This window comes from Pristiophorus japonicus, chromosome 22 (genome assembly GCF_044704955.1).
Source record: "Pristiophorus japonicus isolate sPriJap1 chromosome 22, sPriJap1.hap1, whole genome shotgun sequence".
Lineage (NCBI taxonomy): Eukaryota > Metazoa > Chordata > Chondrichthyes > Pristiophoridae > Pristiophorus > Pristiophorus japonicus.
The window spans coordinates 60,124,913-60,152,582 of NC_091998.1; the positions used below are offsets into that span (position 1 = coordinate 60,124,913).

Genomic DNA, 27,670 nt, shown 5'->3' on the forward strand with positions numbered 1-27,670 from the left:
CCATCATCCACACAGGCAAAGCATTCCCCATCACAACAACTCACTGCATAATAAGGATTCTCCTCATGTCCCCTTGGCTTGGAGCACAATCAACACTGAGCAGTCAGCCTAAGTTTTAGTTTACACTTCGAGTTGCTGTGATCTGGAATGTACGGCCTGACAGGGCGGTGGAAGCAGCTTCAATATAAACTTTCAAAACTCAATTGCATAAATACTTGAAGGGAAAAAAATTATAGATCTTTGGGGAAAGAGCAGCGTAGTGAGATTAATTGGGTGGAATGGCCTCCTTCAGTGCTGTAAGATTCAATGATTCTATGAAATTTAAAGCACTGCATATTTGAGCCGATTATACATTTTCTGGTTTGCCTTCTTTCCATCTTTCAGATATTTGCCTCCTTATGGTTGCTATGGCAGTGAGAATTGGCAGGAAGTGTGAGGACTGAACTGCCTATCTATTCTAAGTGCTGATGTGCTACTTCATGTCGATATCTCACTAAAATCAGCAAAAGACACACAATTTTAAGCCTTTGTAGCAGCAGAACAGGTTTTGTAACCCAGTTTTTAATCCCCCTTCTCTCCTCATCCCATTACCCCCTGTGCTCAGTGTGCTGCATTGACTCCCGGTCTGGCAACACCTCGAATTTAAAAACTTCACACTCGATTTCAAATCCCTCTGTGGCTTTGCTCCTCTCCCTATCTCTGTAACCTCCACCAGCCCGGCAACCCGCACTGACCTCTCTGCTCCTCCAATTGTTGCCGGACTGGTAGCCAATGTATGTCAGCGAGTACAGGGTGATTTGATGAACGGACTTGGTGCAAGTTCGTGCATTGGGTCACTGCTGAATTTGGTTCCCAATCCTAGCTCAATACGAATCATCTTTTGCAAAGACTATTAGCCCAGACCTATTTATGGATAACGATGATATTACCTTGGAGAAGTGGCAGGAGAAAGTAACATTTCCTGATCATTGCCACTCCCATATATTTCATCAACTTCTCACTCTCAACGTCTGAAAGTTTCAGACACTGAGACCTCACCTCTTGCCCGACAGCTCTGAAGAGATCAAAACTGCTTTTAGACAATTTTTCACGGAATCATTTGATTCTCTGTGGGATGATAGGTGCTCTGTAGTGAGTTGCAAGGCTTTAAGGAAACTATAGACCAGTTAGCCTAACATCTGTCATTGGGAAAATGCTGGAGTCCATCATTAAGGAAGTAGTTTCAGGACATTTAGAAAAACATAATGCAGTCAAGCAGAGTCAGCATGGTTTTATGAAAGGGAAATCATGTTTGACAAATTTGCTGGAGTTCTTTGAAAATGTAACGAGCAGAGTGGATAAAGGGGAACCAGTAGATGTCTTGTATTTGGATTTCCAGAAAGCATTCGATAAGGTGCCACATAAAAGGTTACAGTACAAAATAAGAGCTCAAGGAGTTGGGGTTAATATATTAGTTAGCCAATTCTCTATCCATGCTAACAGAAAACAGAGAGTCGGGATAAATGGGTCATTTTCAGGTTGGCAATCAGTAACTAGTGGGGTGCCACAGGGATTAGTGCTGGGGCCTGAACCATTTACAATGAATATGAATGACTTGGATAAAGGGACCGAGTGTAATTGCTGATGATACAAAGATGGATGGGAAAGCAAGTTGTGAGGAGGATGCAAAGAATCTGCAAAGGGATATAGACAGGCTAAGTGAGTGGGCAAACATTTGGCAGATGGAGTGTATTGTGGGAAAATGTGAGGTTATCCACTTTGGTAGGAAAAATAAAAAAACAGGTTATTATTTAAATGGGGAGAGATTACAAAATGCTGAGGTAGAGGGATCTGGGGGTCCTTGTACATGAAACACAAAAGGTTAGCATGCAGGTACAGCAAGTAATCAGGAAGGCAAATGAAATACTGGCCTATATAGCAAGGTGGATGGAGTATAAAAGTAGGGAAGGTTGTTGGTAAAACCACACGTGGAGTAAAGTGTACGGTTTTGGTTTCCTTATTTAAGGAAGGATATTCTTGCATTGGAGGCAGTTCAGAGAAGGTTCACGAGGTTGATTCCGGAGATGAAGGGGTTGTCATATGAAGGATGGTTGAGCAGGTTGGGCCGATACTCATTGGAGTTTAGAAGACTGAGAAGTGATCTTATTGAAACGTATTCTGAGGGGGATTGACGGTAGATGCAGAGAGGTTGTTTCCCCTCGTGGGGGAACCTATAACTAGGGGGCATAGTTTTAGAATAAGGGGCTGCCCATTTATAACTGAGATGAGGAGGAATTTCTTCTCTTAAAGGGTCATGAATCTTTGGAATTCTCTACATCAGAGAGCTGTGGAGGCCGGGTCATTGAATATATTTATGGTGGAGACAAACAGATTTTTTAATGATAAGGGAGTTAAGGATTATGGGGAACGGAGTGGGAAGTGGAGTTGAGGCCAGGATCAGATCAGCTGTGATCTTATTGAATGGCGGAGCAGGCTCGAGGGGCCGAATGGCCTCCTGCTCCTATTTCTTATGTAAGAAAGAAAAACAAAGAAAGACTTGCATGTCTATAACCTTTCACTACCTCAGGCTGTCCCAAAGCGCTTTGTGGCCAATGAAGTACGTTTGAAGTGTAGTCACTGTTATAATGTGAGAAACACGGCAGCAAGATTGTGCACAGCAACAGTCCACAAACTTCAATGAGATAAATTGCCAGGCAATCTATTCCTGATTTTTCTGACACGTGCTGCTTGGGCCGAATATTCAATTAGAAAGCGTTGACTTGACATTTAGAGTCAAATGACGAAATGGGGAACAAGTGAGAAAACATCACTAAGTCTTAACGCTATAAGAAAACTGTTAACCCTTTGTGTCCTGACACTGTGACGATATTTTTGCTCAAAGCTGGGCAGCCGTTGACATGGCGTTTCTACCATGGCTCGGAGGGTTTAGCACTCTCTCTTTCTTGCTCTCACTCTCTCCCTCTCTTTCTCACCTCTGTTGGAAGGTCGCAGGTTCAAGTCCCCATTCCAGAGGCTTGAGCCCTATAATCCAGGCCGTCACTCCCAATGCAGTACTGAGGGAGCGCTGCATTGTTGGAGGTGCAGTCTTATAGATGAGACGTTAAACCAAGGCCCATCTGCCTTCTCAGGTGGACGTAAAAGATCCCATGGTCACTATTTCGAAGAAGAGCAGGGGATGTTATCTTTGGCGTCTTGGGGTCAATATTTATTTATCCTGCAATCAACATCACTAAAAAACAGATTATCTGCTCATTATCGCCTTGCTGTTTGTGGGATCTTGCTGTGCGCAAATTGTCTGCCACCTTTCCTACATTACATCAGTGACAACACTTCAAAAAGTACTTCATTGGCTGTGGAGCGCTTTGGAACATCCTGAAGCTGTGAAAGGCGCTGTATCAGTGCGGGGTGATATTGAATGCTCAGTCTACAGGGAATGGGACATTCTATGTGGACCCTCTCTCTCCATCTGAAGGAACAGATGGTGCCCAGGGCTCAAATCCTTGGGACATTCAACCCTTTACATAAAATGGAGAAATCTGGTGCAAACACTAATCTGGTTCATGGATACTCCTGCATGCATACGCCCTTGTGCACAGACACTCTCGCTCACAAGCACACACTCTCACTGTCCTCAGTCTTTTACACACACAATTACAGGAAAGATGTGATTGCACTGGTGAAGGTGCAGAGGAGACTTACGAGAATGTTGCCAGGATTGGAGAATTTTAGCTATGTGGAAGGATTGGGTAGGCTGGGGCTCATCCTTTGGAACAGAGGAGGCTGAAACCCTCATCACATTTCAAAAGTACTTGGATATGCATTTGAATGGCTGTGATCTACAACACTATGGACCAAGAGGTGGAACATTGAATGAAGGTGGGTAGATCTTTTATGGCTGGCACAGACACGATGGGCCAAATGGCCGCCTCCTGTGCCGTAAATTTCTACAATCTCATTCACACAGTTACTACCCTCTCACTTACCTTAACTCACATTCTGATTCACACACTCACTATCTTTCTCACATTGTAACACACCCATTGATTCACACTCACTATCCTTCTCTCACATTCCCCTACACACACACACACACTTTCAATCATGTTTTCTCTCAGGAGACAGTCTCCCGAGTCAAGAGAGGGTAATGTGAGAGAGTGGAGACTGTGAAAGAGGGAGAGAGAGGTTGAGCATAAGGAGAGAAAGGAGAGTGTGAATGAGAGAGGGAAAGAGGAAAGGAACGGGAGAGACAGGCAGGAGAGCAATCCTAATTACAAGACCATGGCTGGAATAAAACAGGTCAAAGGCCACTTTGCGGGCTCGCTTCACAATGTCTTGTTGGTTCTCTAGCGTAGCTGCGGACTGTAAGAACGTGTGTCTCCCTGTTACTGTACTGTGCGTAAGCAGACAATGTGGTGCTGGGCTCGGGGTCAGCTTGGCTCGCTCAGCCGCACTCTGGCCTCTGACCCGAGCCTGACCTTCCCTGTGGGTAGAGCCAGCGATGGGGATTGGGGAGAAGGAGGAGATTGACCCCGCGGTTCCCCATTATCTCCGGCCACACCTGCTGTTCCAGCGACACTGGCGGCCCTTCCATAGTTGTCCTGTGCAGCCGCTCTCCGTGTGTCCGAGCAGTGAGTGTGAGCGGGGCCGAGCAATGGGACAGGGCGGCCTCACAGGCTGGCCCGGCCCACAAGTTGCAGGGAAGGAAAGATTTCCCCAATCCTCGGTCTTAACATTGCAAACACAATCAGGCGGTTCCCCATGGTCCCGGTGTTTGAAGAAGATTGTAAACATAACAGGAAGATTACCTCTGGCCCCTGAGTGTTCGGAATATCATGAACAAAGTGGCAAGATTTCCACTGAAATGCAAAACTGTGAAATTATAGTGCCACCACTGCTCGGAGAGTGTAATTACAGAGTGACATGTTGACATAGGAAGTTGCCATTGTAAATATGGACAAAGGTATTTACATAATGGGAGTGGGGAAGGTAAATGTAACAACAGGAAGAAATGTTTTGGAGACACAAATTGTGCACAGATGCGAGAGCTTTATTATAGATATATCTGCACATAACTGATCATTTAAATCCCTTGTGTTTAAAAAATATATATAACCAATATACTGGCAATCTTTCACAGCATAAAAAAGGTGCAATAATCAGAAAGAACGTATCCGACATCAAAGTCGGCCACACAGCTGAGCTGGGGCACACCAGGTTCAAAGGGCATGTATATTTATTGGCATGCAACGTATTTATTACCCACATGCTTTACACCCACTCCGTTGTTCCATTCTGACTCTGCGCAAATTACAACAACTTGCATTTATATAGCGCCTTTCAGGTAATAAAACGTCCCAAGGCATTTCACAAGAGGATAAATCAGACAAAAAATAGACACCGAGCCACAGAAGCTGGGTCAAAGAGGTAGTTTTCACGGAGAATCTTAAAGAATGAGAATGTGAGGCGGGGAGGTTTAAGGAGGTAATTTCAGAGCTTAGGGCCTAGGCGGTTGAAGGCTCAGCCGCAAATGGTGGAATGCAGGAAATCGGGGGTTCATGGCTGAAGTGAATCACGGAGAGCAGGAGCAATCAAGCCCTGGTATTGGATCCAGGTCACGGAGTGTGGTCACAAATCTTGGAGTTATTCACGAGGCGGAGAGATTGTGTGACGAAGAATCCCGGGAGTATATGGAATGTTTAGCTCAATGAGTCGAATGGTCTCTCTCATCTGCACTTCCAACATAAAATACACACTGACCAGATGTTCAGGGAGAAGGGCTGAATAGGGAAAGGGGCAGGGTATTGGGACTGAGAGGGTCACTCTTACACAGAGCTAGAACAGGGGGAGATGGGCCGATTGGGCGAAAGGGTGCAAGAACAGGACTAAGTGGATCGTTGTTCAAATGCGATGAGTCAAATGGCCTGTAGAATTCCCTGACTACGCAGAGAACTCGTAGCACCGACTCCACCCAACACATTTGATGATTGTGGATGAGAGATGTTTGTGCGGAGAGAGGCGGGCCTTTGAATCTCTTGCCCCAATGGGTCAGCATCAAGTTGTCCCAGGTCAAGCATTTAATCCCAATCACGTCAAGCGCAAAACCTTTCAGTCCTGTCCCTCCTCCCAACATCTCCCCAGCAGGTTGTCTGTTGTTACCAGGAAAATCAAACCCTCCCTCGCCCTGATTCTTACCCCTCCCCCCCTCCCCCCCCCCCTCCCCGTTTCACTCTCAGTTTCACTGCAATCTGATCTGTGCGTATTCTGTGTCCTCGCCCCTGTGGACAGTCCCGTCACCGCTGGGCAGCATCAAGAAGTTGATGTTGGCATACAGAAGGTCCTCATGCATGGCAGGTTGTCCATGTCCAGCATCTCCTACCGCCGGACCCTCAGAGAGATCCTGGGGAGCTGGTGTCTTCGGCTCGCTGGCTATGGCACTGGTTGTGTTCCGCGGGTCAACAACCACCGCGCTCTGTGGATCCTACAAAGAAAATGGAAGCACAAGATAATCTCACATCACTTACCAGGGCTGAGAGAAATAACTTATTGTGTAGACTCGCTAGTGGCAGCCGTGGCTCAGTGGGCAACACCTCTCTCTCACCTTGGAGTCAGAAGGTCATGGCAGCCAATTTGCACCCAGCAAGCTCCCACAAACAGCAATGTGATAATAACCAAATAATCTCTGTATACTGTGAGATTGATTGAGGGATAAATATTGACCCAGGACATAGAAACATAGAAAATAGGTGCAGGAGTAGGCCATTCAGTCCTTCGAGCCTGCACCACCATTCAATAAGATCATGGCTGATCATTCACCTCAGTTACCCCTTTCCTGCTTTGTCTCCATACCCCTTGATCCCTTTAGCCATAAGGGCCATATCTAACTCCCTCTTGAATATATCCAATGAACTGATCAACAACTCTCTGCGGTAGGGAATTCCACAGGTTAACAACTCTCTGAGTGAAGAGGTTTCTCCTCATCTCAGTCCTAAATGGCTTACCCCTTATCCTTCAACTATGTCCCCTGGTTCTGGACTTCCCCAACATCGGGTACATTCTTCCTGCATCTAACTTGTCCAGTCCTGTCAGAATTTTATATGTTTCTATGAGATCCCCTCTCATCCTTCTAAACTCCAGTGAATACAGGTCTAGTCGATCCAATCTTTCCTCATATGTCAGTCCTGCCATCCAGGGAATCAGTCTGGTGAACCTTTGCTGCACTCCCTCAATAGCAAGAACGCTCTTTCTCAGAAGAGGAGACCAAAATTGAACACAATATTCCAGGTGAGGCCTCATTGAGGCGCTATACAACTGCAGTAAGACCTCCCTGCTCCTATAATCAAATCCCCTAGCTATGAAGGCCAACATACCATTTGCCTTCTTCACTGCCTGCTGTACCTGCATGCCAACTTTCAATGACTGCTGTACCATGACACCCAGGTCTCGTTGCATCTCTCCTTTTCCTAATCTACCACCAATCAGATAATATTCTGCCTTTGTGTTTTTGCCACCAAAGTGGATAACCTCACATTTATCCACATTATACTGCATCTGCTACGGGTTTGCCCACTCACCTAACCTGTCCAAGACACCCTGCAGCCTTTTAGTGTCCTCCTCACAGCTCACACCGCCACCCAGCTTAGTGTCATCTGCAAACTTGGAGATATTACACTCAATTCCTTCATGCAAATCATTAATGTATATTGTAAATAGCTGGGGCCCCAGCACTGAGCCCTGCGGCACCCCACTAATCACTGCCTGCCATTCTGAAAAGGACCTGTTTATCCCGACTCTCTGCTTCCTGTCTGCCAACCAATTCTCTATCCACATCAGTACATTACCCCCAATACCATGTGCTTTAATTTTGCACACCAATCTCTTGTGTGGGACCTTGTCAAAAGCCTTTTGAAAGTCCAAATACACCACGTCCACTGGTTCCCCCTTGTCCACTCTATAGTTACATCCTCAAAAAATTTCAGATTTGTCAAGCGTGATTTCCCTTTCATAAATCCAGGCTGACTTGGACCGATCCCGATACTGCTTTCCAAATGTGCTGCTATTTCATATTTAATAATTGATTCCAACATTTTCCCCACTACTGATGTCGGGCTAATCGGTCTATAATTACCCGTTTTCTCTCTCCGTCCTTTCTTAGAAAGCAGTGTTACATTAGCTACCTTCCAGTCCATAGGAACCGATCCAGAGTTGATAGACTGTTGGAAAATGATCACCAATGCATCCACTATTTCTAGGGCTACTACCTTAAGTACTCTGGGATGCAGACTATCAGGCCCCGGGGATTTATTGGCCTTTAATCCCATCAATTTCCCTAACACAATTTCCTGCCTAATAAGGATTTCCTTCAGTTCCTCCTTCTCACGAGACCGTCGGTTCTCTAGCATTTCCGGAAGGTTATTTGTGTCTTCCTTCGTGAAGACAGAACCAAAGTATTTGTTTAACTGGTCCGCCATTTCTTTGTTCCCCATTATAAATTCATCTGAATCTGACTGCAAGGGACCTACGTTTGTTTTCATTAATCTTTTTCTCTTCACATATCTATAGAAGTTTTTATGTTCCCAGCAAGCTTCCTCTCATACTGGACACATGGGAGAACTCCCCTATTCTTTCTTGAAATAGGGGTCTTGGGATCTTTTATGTCTACTGAAGAGGGCAGATGCAGTCATTAGATTTAATGTCTCATCCGAAAGATGGCATCTTTGACAGTGCAGTGCTCCCTCAGTACTAACCCTCCGACAGTGCAGCACTCCCTCAGTACCGACCTTCCGACTGTGCAGCGCTCCCTCACTCCTGCCCCTCCGACAGTGTAGCACTCCCTCAGTACTCTCCCTCCGACTGTGCAGCACTCCCTCAGTACCACCCCCTCTGACAGTGCAGTACTCCCTCAGTACTGCCCCTCCGACAGTGCAGCGCTCCCTCAGTACCACCCCTCCAACAGTGCAGCACTCCCTCAGAACTGCTCGAGCGACAGTGCACTGCTCGCTCAGTACTGCCCCTCTGACAGTGCAGCACTCGCTCATTACTGCCGCTCCGACAGTGCAACGCTCCCTCAGTACTGCCCTTCTGTAAGTGCAGCACTCCCTTAGTATTGCCCTTCCGTAAGTGCAGCAGTCCCTCAGCACTGCCCCTCCGACAGTGCATTGCTCACTCTGTACTACAATGGGAGTGTCGGCCTGGAATATGGAACAAGAGTCTCTGGAATGGGTCTCGAACCAACGACCTTCTGACTCAGAGGTGAGAGAGAGAGAGAGAGAGAGAGAGAGCGAGAGATAGCTAAACACTCTGAGCCATGGCTGACACCCTGAGCAGAAATTAATGGACAACCCAACCCGGAATCTCCAACACGTGCTGTCTACATGCTGAGACTGAGGCTTCAGACTAAATGCAAACAGCTCCTGTACCTGGTGTTTCGCGGAGAGTGGGCTGTGGGTCATTGCAATGTCACTGGTCGCTGAAGCTCTCTCCTCAGTCGCTGCCTTTCTCCTGAAATATCAGAACATGGCGCTGTGGTTATGATATATCAGAGTGTCAATGCAGGACAGACCTAGTCCCCGATATTACAGCAACTACTGGGCTGCCTCTTTACATTGCTTTTGTCCACATGCATAGAATCATAGAATCACACAGCACAGAAGGACTCCATTTGACCCAACAACTTTTAGAAAGAGCTATCCAATTAGTCCCACTCCTCCTGCTCTCTCCCCATAGCTCAGCAAATGTTTCCTTTTCAAGTATTTATCCAAATCCATTTTTGAAAGTTATTTTGAATCTGCTTCCACCGCCCTTTCAGACAGTCCATTCCATATCATAACAACTCGCTGCGTAAAAATATTTCTCCTCATCTACCCCTCTGGCTTTGTTGCCAATAATTGTTACTCTGCTTCCTCTGGTTACCGACCTTCCTGCCAGCGGAATCAGTTCCTCCTGATTTACTCTATCAAAACCATTCATAATTTTGAACGCCTCTGTTAAATCTCCCCTTAACTGGCCCAACTGGTCCATGCCAGTGTTAATGCTGCTCAACAGCCTCCTCTCACCCCTTTTCATCCAATCCTATCAACATATCTTTCTATTCCTTTCTCCGTCATGCACTTACCTAGCATCCTTTTAAAGGCATCTATACTGTTGTGTAAGTAGGCACCTTTAGTAATGACTCCACGAGGCGGGGTATGGTACTTAAACTGTGTAGAACTGTAGTCCTTTATTTGCAGCTCCTGATTGAGGACAACAAGCTGTGAGTTCCTTTTTATACTGGGTTGCCTGCAGTGTGCAGGTAACCCTTAGGTCTCCAGCAGCAGCACCCTCTGGTGTACAGGTAAGGTGTGTACAGTATAAGGGTACACTCAGTGTGGCATAACAGTGTTACAGACATCAAACAGTAAACAGGCATGCACAACATATATTATTTGCCCCAACCACCCACTGTGGTCGGCAGTTCCACATTCTCACTACTCTCTGGGTAAAGAAGGTTCTCCTGAATTTCCAATCTTATATTGATGACCGTTAATTTTAGTCTGCCCCTCAAGTGGAAACGTCTTCTCTATGTCTTCCCCATTGAACCTCTTCATAATCTTAAAGACCTATAGCAGGCCACCCCTCAGCCATCTCATTTTTACAGAAAAGAGTCCCACACGGTTCAGTCTTTCCTGATCGCTATAACCTCTCAGCTCTGGTATCAGCCTTGTGAATCTAAATCAGGGAGAGAAAGGTCGAACATATGAATGTGCCATTATTTATTCACATCCATGGGAAAGCCCCAATTGCTTCCCAGCCAATCGATTGTTTATCGAGGTGTTGTCACTATGGTTCTGTTGGAGCACATGGTGACCTGATACAATCCAGCATCGAGCGTGCAGCAAGACGCAGCCCTGGGTCTCGTCAGCATTCACCTGGATACTAGACCATGAACGGCGCATTCCCGATCATAGGGGATCCTGGGACCACTTACGGGAAATGGTGTCTGGTGCTGAACCAGAGGGAAAGTGTCACTGACTTAAGGAGAGAAAAATTAAGTACAGATTTTGATAAAAACACAAAGTTAAACTGTCTCACTTACTTTCTCACGCACTTGAAGATTAAGAATCCAGCCAGTTCAACACTCAACATGATCCCAGCTGCAAGCATTCCTACTTCCCATTTACTGAAGTCTCTACCTGTAAAAACAGCCATTAATTCGTTTTAGAACAATGCTCTGATGTACCTCGGGAGTGATGCACTCGCTCAATTTTTGGGAATTGATTCTCGGAATGTGAGCGCTGCTGGCTAGGCCGACATTTATTGCCTAACCCAAGTTGCCCCTGAGAAGGTGGTGTTGGCCTTTTATCTTGAACCGCTGGTAGCAGGTTTGATACAAAATGAGTGGCACTTCAGAGGGCAGTTAAGAGTCAATCACGTTGGTACGGGACTGGAGTCATATATATTGGGAAAGGACGTCAGGTTTCCCTCCCTGAAGATATATTAGGGAAGCAACTTATATAAGTAATATGTTGTGTTTATACACATCAGTTAACATCACTAAAGTAGCAGATTATCTGGTCATTATCTCATTGCTGCTGGTGGGATCTTGCTGTGCACAAATTGGTGGCCACGTTTCCTACATTACAACAGTGACTAAACTTTGAAAGTTCTTCAATGGCTTATAAGGTGCTTTGGAACTATATACGTGTTATATAAATGCAAGTCTTCCTTTTCCATGTAACATTTATATATGTAATATGTGTTACATCGATATGTGTACTATCGAAAGGTGCAATATTAATCGCCCTCCTGTTTTCCCCGACTACTCTATCCAAATCCTTCATGATTTTGAACCGCTCTTACATCGCTCCTTAACCGGCTGAACAGAGAACGATCCCGAAAAGTGCTTTCACCTTTGACCCACAGATACACCTTGAACATGGCTTCCCCATGCTGGTTTGTAACTGAGCAGATGACTGTCATTTCCTCTTCACCCTTGCCACCCCTCAGGGTCAGGGAACCAGTCACCAGCTGCCCGTCGCTGATCTGTCTTGCCGCGAAACCGTTGTGCGTTTGGTTGCCGCTGACGTTGGCGAAGGGGAGGTGCCAGCGGAGGTCTCCAGGCGGGTTGGATCTGGCCGCACACACACAGGTGACGCCCTCGGCCCTCCGAGTGCATTCTGACTCCCGGGAAATCTCCGGCTTATCTGTGGAGGGAAGAACAACAATTCGATGTCGTGGCACCGCAAGATAGAACCTAACACAGAAACTCTCAGCCATGCCTTTGTTGCCTCTAGACTTGACTATTCCAATGCTATCCCAGCGGGCCTCCCCTCTCCCACCCTCTGTGAACTTGAGGTGATTCAAAGCTCCGCTGTCCGTGTCCTAACCCAAACCGTGTCCCATTCACCAATCACCCCCTGTGCTCCCGGTTAAGCAACACCTCGATTTTTAAATTCTCATCCTTGTTTTCAAATCCCTCCATGGTCTCGCCGCTCCCTATCTCTGTAAACTTATCCAGCCCCACAATATTTCGAGATCTTTGAGCTCCTCTAATTCTGCCCTCCTGAGCATGCCTGATAGTAATCACTCACTGGTGGAAGGGTGTAATTACAGCGTGACATTTACATAGGCTGTTACCATTATAATTGTGGACACTGAACACTGAAAATGTGATGACAGGAAGTAAGCTCTTTGCAGACAGGAAGTGCCTGAGTTTTAATAAGAGATAGATAGAGTAAACTACTTACATTCCACATTCAGGTGTACAATGGCGGACGTGCCGTTACCCAATGGATTCCTCGCTGTGCAGTAGAAACTGGCATCACTCTCCCGTGTTACGTGACCGATGTAGACAGACTGAGCACTTGTGTTTAACTGGGTGATCCGGTTTCCGTCGATCCGGAACCAGGCGTAACTAGATGCCGGGGGGACGCTTTTGCTGCAGCAGGTTAATGTGATGTTGTTTCCCACTCTTATTCCGCCTGTGGCTCCGCTGATGGTCACTGTCGTCTCCTTGGGTGGATCTGGAACAAGACCAGAGAACAGCCAGCAGGTAATTCCATAGCTCTCCCGGCCAGCTTCCAATCTTCCACACTCAGTAACATTTAGCTCGCCCGACTCTGCTGCGCCATATATTAAGTCCCACTAACCCATCACCCGCTGTTGCTCGCTGATCACCATTGGCTCCTGGTCGGGCACACTTCAAATTAAAAACCTCATCCTTGTGTTCAGATCCCTCCAGGTCCCTCTCCCTATCTTTGGAATCTCCTCCATTCCGACAATCTTCTGCGATCTCTGCGTTCCTCCAATTGTGGACTATTATGTATCCCCGATTCCTTTCGACGCACCGTTAGCGGCCGTGCCTTCAGCTGCCTGGGTCCTCAGCTCTGAAATTTCATCCATAAACCTCTCCACCTCTCTCTCCTCCTTAAGATGCTCAGACAAAATTTAACACTAAGCAACATAAGGTGATATTAGGACAGGTGACCAAAACCTGGTCAAAGAGGTAGGATTTAAGAGGGACAAAAGCAAAATACTGCGGATGCTGGAATCTGAAATAAAAACAGAAAGTGCTGGAGATCTCAGCGGGTCAGGCAGTATCTGTGGAGAGAAACAGAGTTAACGTTTCAGGTCTGTGAGCCTTCCTCAGAACACATGCTGCCTGACCCGCTGAGATTTCCAGCACTTTCTGGTTTTATTACAGATTCCAGCATCCGCAGTAATTTGCTTTTGAATCAGTGTTTAATTCACGGCCACTTGTCTTCTAGCAATGCCGAGTTCTGACGAAGGGTCACCGACCTGAAACGTTAACCCTGTTTCTCTCCACCAATGCTGCCTGACCCGCTGAGATTTCCAGCGATTTCTGTCAGGATTTAAGAGGTGTCTTAAAGGAGGAGCCAGGAGAAGAGGCAGAGAGTGTACGTGTGTGTTTATGCTTGTGCGTGTATGTGTCATAGAATTGGTAAATTCCAGTCTCCCATAGATATTAACTTTTTTGTATTTAGAGAGATGTGCATTTATCTGTACACTCACGTTCCACGGTGATGGTTATGGCCTTCTCCACCGCTCCATGTTCATTCTCCGTCACACACTGATAGTCTCCAGCGACCCGGTATGTAACGTGAGCAAACTCCAACCACAGCTCATTGTTGTAACTTGTTCTGTTCCTTGTGACACCAAGATGTCGCCACGTCAGGTTAGAAGCTGGGAAGCTCTCCACAGAGCAGAGTATCACTGTATAATTCCCTTCTTTTATACTGATCGACGAATCATTAATCATGTCAAGAGAAGTAATGGAGAGATTGCGTGGTGCATCTAAAAACAAATAAAGATCAGTTAACTTACACTGGCTGTGAAGCAATTTGAGAGGTGATGAAAGGTGTGATATCAATGCACATTCATTCATCAAAATCCATGCCGATATATTAGTGCAGTACTGAGGGAGTGCTATACTGCCGGAGCGGCAGTACTGAGGGAGCGCCGCACTGTTGGAGGGGCAGTACTAAGGAAGCACTGCACTGTCGGAGAGGCTGTACTGAGGGAGCACTGCACTGTCGGAGGGGCAGTACTGAGGAAGCTCTACATGGTCAGAGGGGCTGTACTGAGGGAGCGCTGCACTGCCGGAGGGACAATACTGAGGGAGTGCTGCACTGTCGGAGGAACCGTACAGAAGGAGTTCTGCAAAGTTAGAGGGGCAGTTTGAGGGAGCGCTGCACCATGGGAGGGGCAGTACTGAGGGAGTGCCGCTATGTTGCAGAGGCAGTACTGAGGGAGTTGTGCACTGTCGGAGGGGCAGTACTGAGTGAGCGCCTCACCATCTGAGGGGCAGTACTGAGGGAGCGCCACACTTTTGGAGGGGCAGTACTGAGGGTGTGGTGCACTGTCAGGGGGCAGTACTGATGGAGCGCATCACCGTCCAGGGGCAGTACTGAGGGAGTACCTCACCGCCCGAGGGGCAGTACTGAGGGAGTGCCTCACCACCCGAGGGGCAGTACTGAGGGAGCACCTCACTGCCCGAGGGGCAGTACTGAGGGAGTGCCGCACTGTCGGAGGGGCAGTACTGAGGGAGTGGTGCACTGTCGGAGGTGCTGTCTTTGTCACGAGACATTAAAGCGATGCTCCATCTGCCCTCTCAGCTGGATGTAAAAGAACCCATGACTCTATTAAAGAAGAGTTTTGCCCAGTGTTGTAGCCAATATTTATCAGTAAAAAAACAGGTGTACTGATCATTGCCTTGTTGCTGTTGTGGGATGTTGCTGTGCACATGATAGACTATAACGGGTAATGTAGGGTAAAGGATGTCCATACACACATTGCACAGTTAGTGCTAGGGTCTGCTGTGATGAAACAGATGGATAACTGACTCTGCAGGTGAGAGATTGCCCTTGGTGTTTGATTGATAGGATCAGGGTCAGAACAGAAGTATATGACAGAGTGACTCCGTGCTGAGTTACACTGTGTGAGACTGACCCGGGTAAATCAGCGGCTTTGACTCAGGTTACAACAGGTGCTGTTCCTTCCGAGATCTCCACGTTCCTCCAATTCTGGACACTTATGTATCCCCGATTCCTTTCGCTGCACCGTTAGCTGCCATGCCTTCAGCCGCCTGGGCCCACAGCTCTGAAATTCCATCCATAAACCTCTCCACCTCTCTCTCCTCCTTAAGACGCTCAGACAAAATTTGACACTAAGCAACATAAGGTAATACTAGGACAGGTGGCCAAAACCTGGTCAAAGAGGTAGGATTTAAGAGGGACAAAAGCAAAATACTGTGGATGCTGGAATCTGAAATAAAAACAGAAAGTGCTGGAGATCTCAGCGGATCAGGCAGTATCTGTGGAGAGAAACAGAGTTAACGTTTCAGGTCTGTGACCCTTCCTCAGAACACATGCTGCCTGACCTGCTGAGATTTCCAGCACTTTCTGGTTTTATTACAGATTCCAGCATCCGCAGTATTTTGCTTTTGAATCAGTGTTTAATTCACGGCCACTTGTCTTCGAGCAATGCCGAGTTCTGACGAAGGGTCACCGACCTGAAACGTTAACCCTGTTTCTCTCCACCAATGCTGCCTGACCCGCTGAGATTTCCAGCGATTTCTGTCAGGATTTAAGAGGTGTCTTAAAGGAGGAGCCAGGAGAAGAGGCAGAGAGTGTACGTGTGTGTTTATGCTTGTGCGTGTATGTGTCATAGAATTGGTAAATTCCAGTCTCCCATAGATATTAACTTTTTTGTATTTAGAGAGATGTGCATTTATCTGTACACTCACATTCCACAGTGATGGTTATGATTCTCTCCACCGCTCCATGTTCATTCTCCGCCACACACTGATAGTCTCCAGCGACCCGGTATGTAACGTGAGCAAACTCCAACCACAGCTCGTTGTTGTAACTTGTTCTGTTCCTTGTGACACCAAGATGTCGCCACGTCAGGTTAGAAGCTGGGAAGCTCTCCACAGAGCAGAGTATCACTGTATAATTCCCTTCTTTTATACTGATCGACGAATCATTAATCATGTCAAGAGAAGTAATGGAGAGATTGCGTGGTGCATCTAAAAACAAATAAAGATCAGTTAACTTACACTGGCTGTGAAGCAATTTGAGAGGTGATGAAAGGTGTGATATCAATGCACATTCATTCATCAAAATCCATGCCGATATATTAGTGCAGTACTGAGGGAGTGCTATACTGCCGGAGCGGCAGTACTGACGGAGCGCCACACTGTTGGAGAGGCAGTACTAAGGAAGCACTGCACTGTCAGAAGGGCTGTACTGAGGGAGCACTGCACTGTCGGAGGGGCTGTACTGAGGGAGCACTGCACTGTCGGAGGGGTTGTACTGAGGGAATTCTGCACTGCCGGAGAGGCAATACTGAGGGAGCACTGCACTGTCGGAGAGGCAGTAATGAGGGAGCTCTGCGCTGTCAGAGGGGCAGTACTGCGGGAGCTCTGCACTGCCGGAGGGGCAGTACTGATGGAACGCCGCACTTTCGGAGGGGCAGTACTGAGGCAGCGCTGCACTGTCGGAGGGGCAGTACTGAGGGAGTGGTGCACTGTCGGAGGGGCAGTACTGAGGGAACGCCACACTGTCGGAGGGGCAGTAATGAGGGAGTGGTGCACTGTCGGAGGTGCCGTCTTTGTCACGAGACATTAAAGCGATGCTCCATCTGTCCTCTCAGCTGGATGTAAAAGATCCCATGACACTATTCAAAGTAGCCTTCTGCCCAGTGTTCTATCCAATATTTATCAGTTTAAAAAAAAACAGGTGATCTGGTCATCGCCACTTTGCTGTTTGTGGAGTCTTGCTGTGCGCAATATAAACTATAACGGATAATGTATAATAAAGGATGTCCGTACTTACATTGCACAGTTAGTGTGAGGGATTGCTCTGATGAAACAGATGGATATCTGACTCTGCAGGTGAGAGATTGCCCTTGGTGTTTGAGTGATGGGATCAGGGTCAGAACAGAAGTATATGTCAGAGTGTCGCCATGCTGAGTTACACTGTTTGAGACTGACCCGGGTATGTCAGTGGCATTGACCCAGGTTAAGACAGGTGTTGTTCCATTGCACGTGGTGTTGTAGGTGCAACTTATGTCCACACGCTTTCCGGCAATAATTCCAGCAGGGAATATAGTGGGATTATCTGTGAAATCTAACACACAGAGAAAGGCTCTTTTTCGATAAATATAACATGAAGCATCAGTTCAAATAGGAATCACAGTCCCGCGAGAGAAAGTACTTTTACAGATAATGTCAGAACTGAGAGGTTCCAATGACCAGGAATGACTGAACAGGCTGAGCACTTTTCTCTGTGTAACTTTGGGATCGGGAAATGCGCTAAATAATTGTAAATTCTTTCTTTTGTCGCTATGTAAACTTTTAAACACGATTAGAGAGATAGATGGGAGTCGATAACCTGATAATATTGATGGACACTCTCGGGACATTTAACCAATGATAATAAAGTGAGTATGAGTGGTCGCTTTAGGGCTGAACTGGAAGGTATCGCCAGGTTATTGATGATCAGATGCTGCGTTACAATAAGCTGTGTTTTGTCTTATTATGTAATCGCCACAGTTTATGTTATTGCCCATTGACAGTTGAGCTTGAATTGTTGAGTAATCATAACACAGCACTTACCAGAAACACGAAGCCGTGTTACGGGATAGTAGTTGTAGCGATTGTTGTTTGCAAATTCTATTCTGAAATAATAAGGTCCGGCATCTTCCTGTGTGATGTTGTTTATAATCAGAGAACAGTCGCCATCTTTCAGGTCTCCAGACAGCCGGGTCCGATGACGGAACCGTGGCAACTCGCGATTACGATTCTTGGAATGAAAGGCTACAGAGGACAATGTATTTTCCTCGTTATAATACCAGATTCCAACTCGCGGTTGGTTTGCCAGACGCAATGGATAACTGTAATTACATGGAATCTGCACACACAAACCTTCCTGTGCTCTCACATCTCGTGGAGTGATGCAGTTCCACTCTTGGGACATTACAGCTGAGGAGAAAAATGTCAATATTTAGCACTGGATGTCTTGTCGATCCACTGGACTCGATATCCACCCCCTCCATCACTGGCGTACAGTGGCTACAGTGTGTACCATCTACAGGACAACCCGAGAACTCCCCAAGGTTACACTCACGGCACGCCCCTCCGCTGTGACCTCCATCACCCAGAAGGACACGAGCAGCAATGTGATGGGATGTCCATGACCTCCAGGTCACACAACATCCTACCTCGGACATTTATCACTTCTGCTGCATCGTCGCTGGGTCAGTATCCTGGAGTTCTCAACCTAAAATCATTGTAGGAGCACCTTCAACACAGGGACTGCAGCGGGTCAAAGAGAAGGCCCACCACCTCCATCTTCTTAGGGCAACTCGGGATGGGCGAGTCTATTACATCTACTACATGACCTTATCTACTCCTTCTGTTACTCTTCAAAGAATTTAATAAGTTTGGTCAAGCACGATCTTCCCATTTGAAATGCATTCTTTATTATACTTTCAGTAATGTTCAGTTACTAGATGTATCTATATGACATCTTTGAGTAAAGATTCCATGATTTTTTTCTACCTCCAATGTTAAACTAACTGGTCTGTAGATCGCTGGAATTGTTCTATCTCTCTTTTTAAATATAGAAATAATATTAGCTGGCCGCCAGTCCTCTGGCACTATTTCCTTTTCAAACCAATTTTAATATACATACGTGTGTAAAATACCTCTGCAATCTCTTCCCTAGCTTATTTCAGTATGCGCGGGTGCAAATCAGTCAGACCACGACCTTTAACCTGTCTAAGTTGGACTAGTTTATCAATTCGCTCGCCCCCTTTCAAGCTTAAATGTCTTGATATATTTTGATCTATTCCCCTAATGTCATGACCACCCTGTTCATGTCCCTGGTAAGTACTGAGGCAAAGAAATCCAAGAATGTATATAAAACACAGTACACCACGCTCTGTGATTGGCGGGGGGCTACTGAGCAGGAAAGGTTGGGCACCCACCTGTGTTCAAGCCTTTTCCTCAGCACATAATGTTTCTGTAAGTGAAAACACTTCTTGACCAAACAGATGGCTCCAGCAACTGAACGGATGGAAGGGAATCCTGGACACGGGAGTGAACAGGTTCATTCCATGTTGGTTCATGGACCGTAGGACCTTGTTTAGTGAAACAAGTCTTCCACTCATAATGAATAAAAGACGCACCAATTGTGATGCAGGAGTAATGGATTAGAAACCATTAGAACGCAGGCCATGTTATCCATTATAAATCAATAATTAGCCGACATTTATTGTTTTCTCTTCAACCCAGCTGATTGGCTAAACTAGTTCAGTCTAATTGGCGCAATTCGTCTTTTCATTGTCTACGGAATCACTTTGGATCCTCATTGTTTAAAGGATTAGTTTAGATACAAAACCAATATTGTTGTAGGTTGATTCTATTGCAGCATTGTAGACTGACTGGTCCCCAGTTCAGCCCGGGCCCTGCTCCAGCACTGTAGACTGACTGGTCCCCAGCTCAGCCCGAGCCCTGCTCCAGCAGACACTTTAGCACAGTAGCAAAGCGCCTCCAGCCTGAGCTCTGAATGTGTCAGAGGGGCGGCTGTGTTGGGCTCATGACTTTCACAGACGGTCTCACTGCGCGTTTGTTAAACTGAACTGGACCACACAATAAACATTGATGTCAAACACCTCTTGTTCCCTGTCCTTCGGCATGGTTTCAGCAGGAAAGAAAAAGAGTTGCTGTAAAGGAACATAATTCATAGAATCTTCGCGTTCAGGAGGAGGCCATTCGGCTCGTCGTGACTGTGCAGGCTAATTGATAAAGCTATCCAATTAGTCCCAGTCCCCCACTCTTACCTAATAGCCCTGCAAATATTTACACTTTAAGTTTATATCCAAGTCTCTTTGTAAAGTAATTATTGAATCCGCTTCCACCACCCTTTCAGGCAGAGCAGTCTACCGCAAAAGACAGTGGGAGTGGGATTATTTGGACAGATCTACCAAAGAACCAGCACAGGCATGATGGGCAGAATGGCTTTCTCCTGTGCTGCATCATTCGATGAATCTATGAAATGTAACTGGACAGCTGATCAAAGGCAAACAGAGAAGCGCTGTATATTTCAGCGAGCACAGGGATGTTGGGTGAATGGGAATTGGTGCGAGTTTGTACAAGGGGTCTGTCATGTATCTCACACCACTGTATATAACTGATCTTACCATGCTATACATGACTGTAACTAGATATGACCTGTAACCACAAGCACACCTTACCACCAGGGGTGCACTTGCAGGAGGCACTGCACACCTGTCCCACGCAGGTATATAAAGGCAGGTCTCAGGCAAGTGAGGCATTCCAGAGCTGTGAAATAAAGGTGCAGGTCCTGAGTGACCTTGACTTCAAGATGTGTCTCGTGTAATTCTGTACTGCAGGGCCAGGACTTTACAGTGGCGATGAGTTACGGGACCACAGAATCCACAGAATGGCTACCAACGGCTCAGATGAGAAATACAATGCTGGAGATAATTGGGAGGACTTTATAGAAAGGCTCCAGCAAAGCTTTGTAACCAAAGGCTGGTTGGGTGATGATAAGGCAGACAAGAGAAGAGCCCATCTCTTGACCAGCTGTGGCTCGAAAACACACGCCTTAATGAAGGACCTGCTGGCACCCGAGAAACCAGCAAGCAAGTCGTTTGAAGAGTTGAGCACACTGGTGAGAGACCACCTGAAGCCAGCGAGCAGCCTACACATGGCCAGACACAGGTCGTACAACTACAGATGCTGTGTGGGCCAGAGCATACCCGACTTTGTGGCAGAACTTCGGAGGCTGGCTAGTTTATGTGAATTCTCCGATGAACTAAGGAGAGAAGTGCTGAGAGACATTTTTACTGAAGGAATAGGCCATGCAGGCATATTCCGAAAGCTCATAGAGACCAAGAACTTGACCCTAGAGGCAGCAGCACTGGTCGCACAGACATCCTTGGCAGGAGAAGAAGAAACGAGGTTGATCTATACTGCGGGTATGACAACTAACGAAACATCAGAACAAGGGGCTCACAGCGTGAAACAAGCTGCTACCCCCACACACAGACAAAGTCAGGAGAGCAGGCCTTCAACAGCAGGCAGTGGCGCCAGAAGCCATCAAGGGCCACATGAACGGACGTTCACACCTCATCAACCCACAATGCGAACAATCAACTACAAACTGAGAGAAGCTCAAGAGAGATCAGCCAGACGCAGCTCATCCTTCGGAAACAATGGAAGCGGTCTGTGCTGGAGATGTGGGGGAAGGCACTCATCAAGGGGGTGTCGATTTCAGCATGCCATTTGCAGAAACTGCAACTATACAGGGCATCTGGCCCACATGTGCAGAAGAACAGCAGCTCGGCTGGTATATGAATCAGACGGGTCGGAAAGCGGACCAGAAGATGGAGGGGACAGTGCCCGGGACACTGAGGTATAGCGGGTCAACACGATCAATGTCCACTGTTCTTACAACAAGACGCCTCCAATAATGATGAGGGTCCTACTCAACGGGATACCCGTCAACATGGAACTGGACACAGGAGCGAGTCAATCTCTCATGAGCGTCCAACAATTTGAACAGCTGTGGCCGCACAAAAGCAACAGACCAAAACTCACAAGGATCGACACCAAACTAAGGACCTATACCAAACAAATCGTCCCATTCCTTGGCAGCGCCATGCTCTCAGTCACACACAAAGGGACGGTGAACCGACTTCCCCTGTGGATTGTCCCTGGAGATCTCCCAGCACTGTTGGGGAGGAGCTGGCTGGCAAAACTAAATTGGAAATGGGATGATGTTCACGCCATGTCATCAGAGGAACGGACCTCCTGCTCAACAGTTCTAAGTCGATTTGAACATCTCTTTCAGCCAGGTGTGGGCACCTTCAAAGGGGCTAAAGTTAAAATCTACATCACACAGGAAGCTAGACCGGTCCATCACAAGGCTAGAGCTGTGCCTTATGTGATGAGGGAAAAGATTTAACATGAACTGGACCGGCTTCTGTGGGAAGGCATTATCTCACCCGTGGAATTTAGCGACTGGGCAAGTCCCATCGTCCCCGTCATGAAGCCTGATGGATCCATATGAATCTGTGGGGATTACAAATCTACCATAAACAGAGCCTTCCTACAGGACCAATACCCGCTGCCCAGAGCGGCGGACCTATTTGCCACATTGGCTGGAGGAAAACTTTTCTCAAAACTAGGTCTCACATCTGCAAGAACTGACCGAAGAGTCTAAGCTACTCACCACCATCAACACACATCGAGGTCTTTTCATGTACAATCAATGCCCATTCGGCATCAGGTCGGCAGCTGCTATATTCCAGTGCAACATGGAGAGTCTGCTCAAGTCCATCCCGGGCGGCGGTTGTGTTTCAAGACGACATACTGATCACGGGCAGGGACACCGACTCCCATCTCTGCAATTTGGAGGAAGTACTAAAGCGATTGGATTGGGTAGGCCTAAGAGTTAAGAAATCCAAGTGTCTGTTTCTTGTGCCCGAGGTTGAATTTTTGGGCAGAAGGATTGCCGCTGATGGAATCCGCCCAACAGAATCCAAAACCGAAGCAATTCATCTGGCACCCAGGCCACAGAATGTCTCGGAACTGCGCGCCTTTCTCGGGCTACTCAATTACTTTGGGAACTTTATGCAGAACTTGAGCACGCTGCTGGAGCCTCTCCACGTGCTACTCAGAAAGGGGTGTCACTGGTTTTGGGGGGACGCCCAAGAACGCGCCTTCAATAAGGCATGCAACCTTCTATGTTCCAACAGTGTTTTGACATTTTTTGACCCAGGTAAAAAGCTAGTTCTTATATGTGATGCCTCAGCGTACGGGGTCGGGTGCGTTTTACAACATATCAATGGTGCGGGTAAATTACAACCCATTGCTTATGCCTCCAGGTCACTTTCGCGGGTGGAGCGCGGGTACGGAATGGTGGAGAAGGAGGTGCTCGAGTGCGTGTACGGTGTCAAAAAAATGCACCAAAAGCTTTTCGGGGCCAAGTTCGCATTAGAAATCGACCACAAACCCCTCACATCCCTGCTATCCGAGAACAAGGCAATAAACGCCAACGCCTCGGCGCACATTCAACGGTGGGCACTCATGCTGGCGTCTTACGACTACACAATCAGGCACAGACAACTGTGCCGACGCGCTTAGCAGGCTACCCCTGGCGACCACGGAAGGGTCCGATGAACAGGACCGTGAGATGGTCATGGCAATCAATGCCTTTGAGTCCACAGGTTCACCCATGATGGCTCACCAAATCAGAGCCTGGACGACCAGCGACCCCACGTTATCCTTAGTCAAAAGATATGTTTTAACTGGTGACTGGGCAGAGGCTCGCGATGCCTGCCCCGAGGAGATCAAACCTTTCCATAGGCGCATGCATGAACTATCACTACAGGCAGACTACCTGATGTGGGGCAGCCGAGTAGTCATGCCCTTGCGAGGCAGAGAGGCGTTTGTCTGGGAGCTCCACTGCGAGCACCCGGGGATCGTTCTCATGAAGGCCATAGCCAGATCCCACGTCTGGTGGCCTGGCATTGACGCGGACTTGGAGCTCTGCGTCCGACAGTGCACCATTTGTGCCCAACTCAGCAATGCCCCCAGGGAGGCCCCCCTGAGCCCCTGGCCCTGACCCACCAAACCATGGTCATGGGCAAAATGTTCCTCGTAGTTGTCGATGCATTTTCATAGTGGATCGAATGCACCATTTTAAACTCGAGCACCACCTCCACCACTGTGGAGAGCCTTAGAACCATGTTTGCAATGCACGGAATTCCTGACATATTGGTCAGTGATAATGGTCCGTGCTTCACCAGCGCAGAATTCCAAGATTTTATAGTTGACCACGGCATAAATCACGTTAAGACGGCACCGTTGAAGCCGGCCTCCAATGGCCAGGCGGAGCGAGCAGTGCAAATCATTAAACAAGGCATGCTTAAAATCCAAGGTCCCATGCTGCAGAGCCGCCTGTCGCGACTGCTGCTGGCATACAGATCTCGTCCGCATTCGTTGACAAGGGTTCCCCCCGCGCAACTATTGATGAAACGGACCTTAAAGACTAGGCTCTCGTTAATCCTCCCAGACATGCATGAAATTGTTGAGGCAAAGCGCCGGAAGCTAACTGAGTACCGTGACCGAAATTCGAGGGGGAGGTGGAATGAGATAGGGGACAAATTGTTTGTGCTAAACTATGGCAGGGGTCCCAAATGGCTTGCAGGGACAGTAACAGGCAAGGAAGGAAACAGGCTACTGGTTGTACAAATGGACAATGGCCAAACCTGCCGGAGGCATGTAGACCAAGTAAAAAGTAGATTCACCAACAATATTGCAGAACCAGAGGCAGACTACAATGTGGAACTCATACCACACCTGGTGGACAGACAGAGGGAACAACCTGAGGAAAGGGCAGTCTCAACAGACAGCCCAGGCGAGATACCAGCAATTACACCGAAAGAAAAACAGGCACCAAGGCAAACAACTGAACCACAACTAAGACGCTCCACGCGAGAGCGTAGACCACCTAAGAGACTGAATCTATAAAGACAATAAGACCTTGGGGGAGGGTGATGTCATGTATCTCACATCACTGTATATAACTGTATCTTACCATGCTATACATGACTGTAACTAGATATGACCTGTAATCACAAGCATACCTTACCACCAGGGGTGCACTTGCAGGAGACACTGCACACTTGTCCCACACAGGTATATAAAGGCAGGTCTCAGGCAAGTGAGGCATTCGAGAGCTGTGAAATAAAGGTGCAGGTCATGAGTGACCTTGACTTCAAGATGTGTCTCGTGTAAGTCTGTACTGCAGGGTCAGGACTTTACAGGGTCACTGCTGAACTTGTTATGTATGCATGTTAATGTATGTACTGTAACACTAGACCACTGAATGTACCTTCACCCTGTATACACTATACCTGTACCATCTAAGGATCACCTGTACACTGCAGGTAACCCAGTATAAAAGGGAGCTCACCTCTTGGTGTCCTCACTCTAGGAGCTGCAATAAAGGACTAAGGTCACGACAGTTCAAGCACTATATCCTTACCTCGTGGAGTCATTAGAGTGCTTGCATATACTACACCAATCATAGCTCAATGAGAATGATCTTCTGCAAAGAATATTAACATTGTCCGAATGACGATATTACCTTGGAGAAGTGACAGGAGCAAGTAAGATTTCTTGATCATTGTCCGCTCCCAGATATTCCACCAATTTCTCACTCTCTCGGTCTGAAACAGAAAGGAGATAATGAAAACTCAACTCTTGCCCAACAGCTCTCGAGGGATCAAACCTGCATTTAGACAATGTATTTACAGACTAATTTGATTCACTGTGGGATGATAGGTGCTGTGCAGTGAGTTCCAAGGCTTTAAGAAAGAACAACAAATAAATACTTGCAATTGTATAGCGCCGTTCAACACCGCCGGACGTCCAAAAGCGCTTTAAATCCAATTAGGGATTTTTGAAGTGTAGTCACTGTTGTAATGTAAGAAATGTGGCAGATAATTTACGCACAGCAAGATCCCACAAACAGCAATGTGATCAGAACGAGACCATCTATTTTTTAGTTATGTTGCTTGAGGATAAATATTAACCCCCGACTCTCCCTCCAAATAATAGAATCTTTTACATCCACCCGAGAGGACAGATGGGGCCTTTACAGTGCAGTGCTCCCTCAGTAATACCCCTCCCACAATGCAGTCGTCCCTCAATACTGACCCTCCAACATTGCAGTGCTCCCTCAGTACTCCCCTTCCAACATTGCAGTGCTCCCTGAATACTGTCCCTCCGACAGTGCAGCGCTCCCTCAGTACTTACGCTCCGAAAGTGCAGTGCTCCCTCAGTACTGCCCCTCCGACAGTGCAGCACTCCCTCAGTACTTACGCTCCGAAAGTGTGGTGCTCCCTGAGTACTGTCCCTCCGACAGTGCAGCGCTCCCTCGGTACTGACGCTCCGAAAGTGTGGTGCTCCCTCAGTACTGACCCTCCCACAGTGCAGCGCTTCCTCAGTACTGACCCTCCCACAGTGTGGCGCTCCCTCAGTACTGCCTCTCCAACAGTGTTGCCTCTCCAACAGTGCAGCGCTTCCTCAGTAATACCCTCCCACAGCACAGCCCTCCCTCAATACTGACCCTCCAATATTGCAGCGCTCCCTCGGTACTGCCCCTCCCACAGCGCTGCGCTCCCTCAGAACTGACCCCCCAACAGTGCTGCCCCTCTGACATTGTAGCACTCCCTCAGTACTTCCTTCTGACAATGCAGCACTCCCTCAGTACTGCCCCTCCAACATTGTACTGCACTGGGAGCTTCGGCCTGGATTACAGGCTCAATCTCTGGACTTCCCTCGTTCCTTGAACTAGAAAGATGTCCTCTGCGATAGATTTGAGCACTAAGTCCAGAGCTCAATAATAAGTAGAAATCATTAGAAGGCATCAATCATTGGAATCTGTATTTATAACGTCACAACACCAACAAAGAACGATGTTGGTCGTGGAAATGAATTATACTCGTGCGTTACTTACCCAGGTCTTGTCCGACTGCTCGCCTGGGGACTGATTGCTGACACACATGTCTTTGGCCACATAACCATTTCCTGTGTTATTCTGTGTTTTTATTTAGAAATTGTGGATGTTTCACTGTGAATCAAATGAGGAAATGTAGAACGAATGTGAAAACTTCACTTTGTCTTGCATTATTGGCATACTGTCAACCCTTTGTGGTATAATGTTCAAATCCCACTCCAAAGACTTGAACACAAAAATGGAGTGCAGGACTGAGGGAGTGCTGCACTGTCGGAGGTGCTGTCTTTCAGATGAGGCATTAAACTGAGGCCCCGTCTGCTCTCTCAGGTTGACATAAAATATATAAAAGCACTGTTTTGAAGAAGAGCCTTCAATACCTCAATTAATATAATAACAAAAACAGATTATCTGGTCATTATCACATTGCTGTTTGTGGGAGCTTGCTGTGCGCAAATTTACTGCTGCGTTTCCTGCATGACAACAGTGACTACACTCCAAAAGTACTTCATTGGCTGTAAAGCACTTTGAGACGTCCGGTTGTTGTGAAAGGCGCTATATAAATGCAAATCTTTCTTTCTTTGAGACCTGACTATATATCTGCTTCAAGCTGGGCAGCC

General features: G+C 47.2%; 1 protein-coding gene across 1 annotated transcript; it reads right to left on the minus strand.

Annotated features, from left to right (window-relative positions):
- Positions 1-6,235: 6,235 nt before the first annotated feature.
- On the minus strand, positions 6,236-25,719 carry LOC139234643 (myelin-associated glycoprotein-like). The gene is made up of 10 exons (XM_070865328.1): positions 25,680-25,719; positions 18,113-18,478; positions 17,331-17,624; positions 16,241-16,522; positions 14,008-14,289; positions 12,723-12,998; positions 11,886-12,179; positions 11,072-11,168; positions 9,417-9,498; positions 6,236-6,478 (listed from the first exon to the last, which is right to left on the minus strand). Exons 1-10 carry the CDS (start codon positions 25,717-25,719, stop codon positions 6,236-6,238), a joined length of 2,256 nt encoding a protein of 751 aa, XP_070721429.1.
- Positions 25,720-27,670: the final 1,951 nt, after the last annotated feature.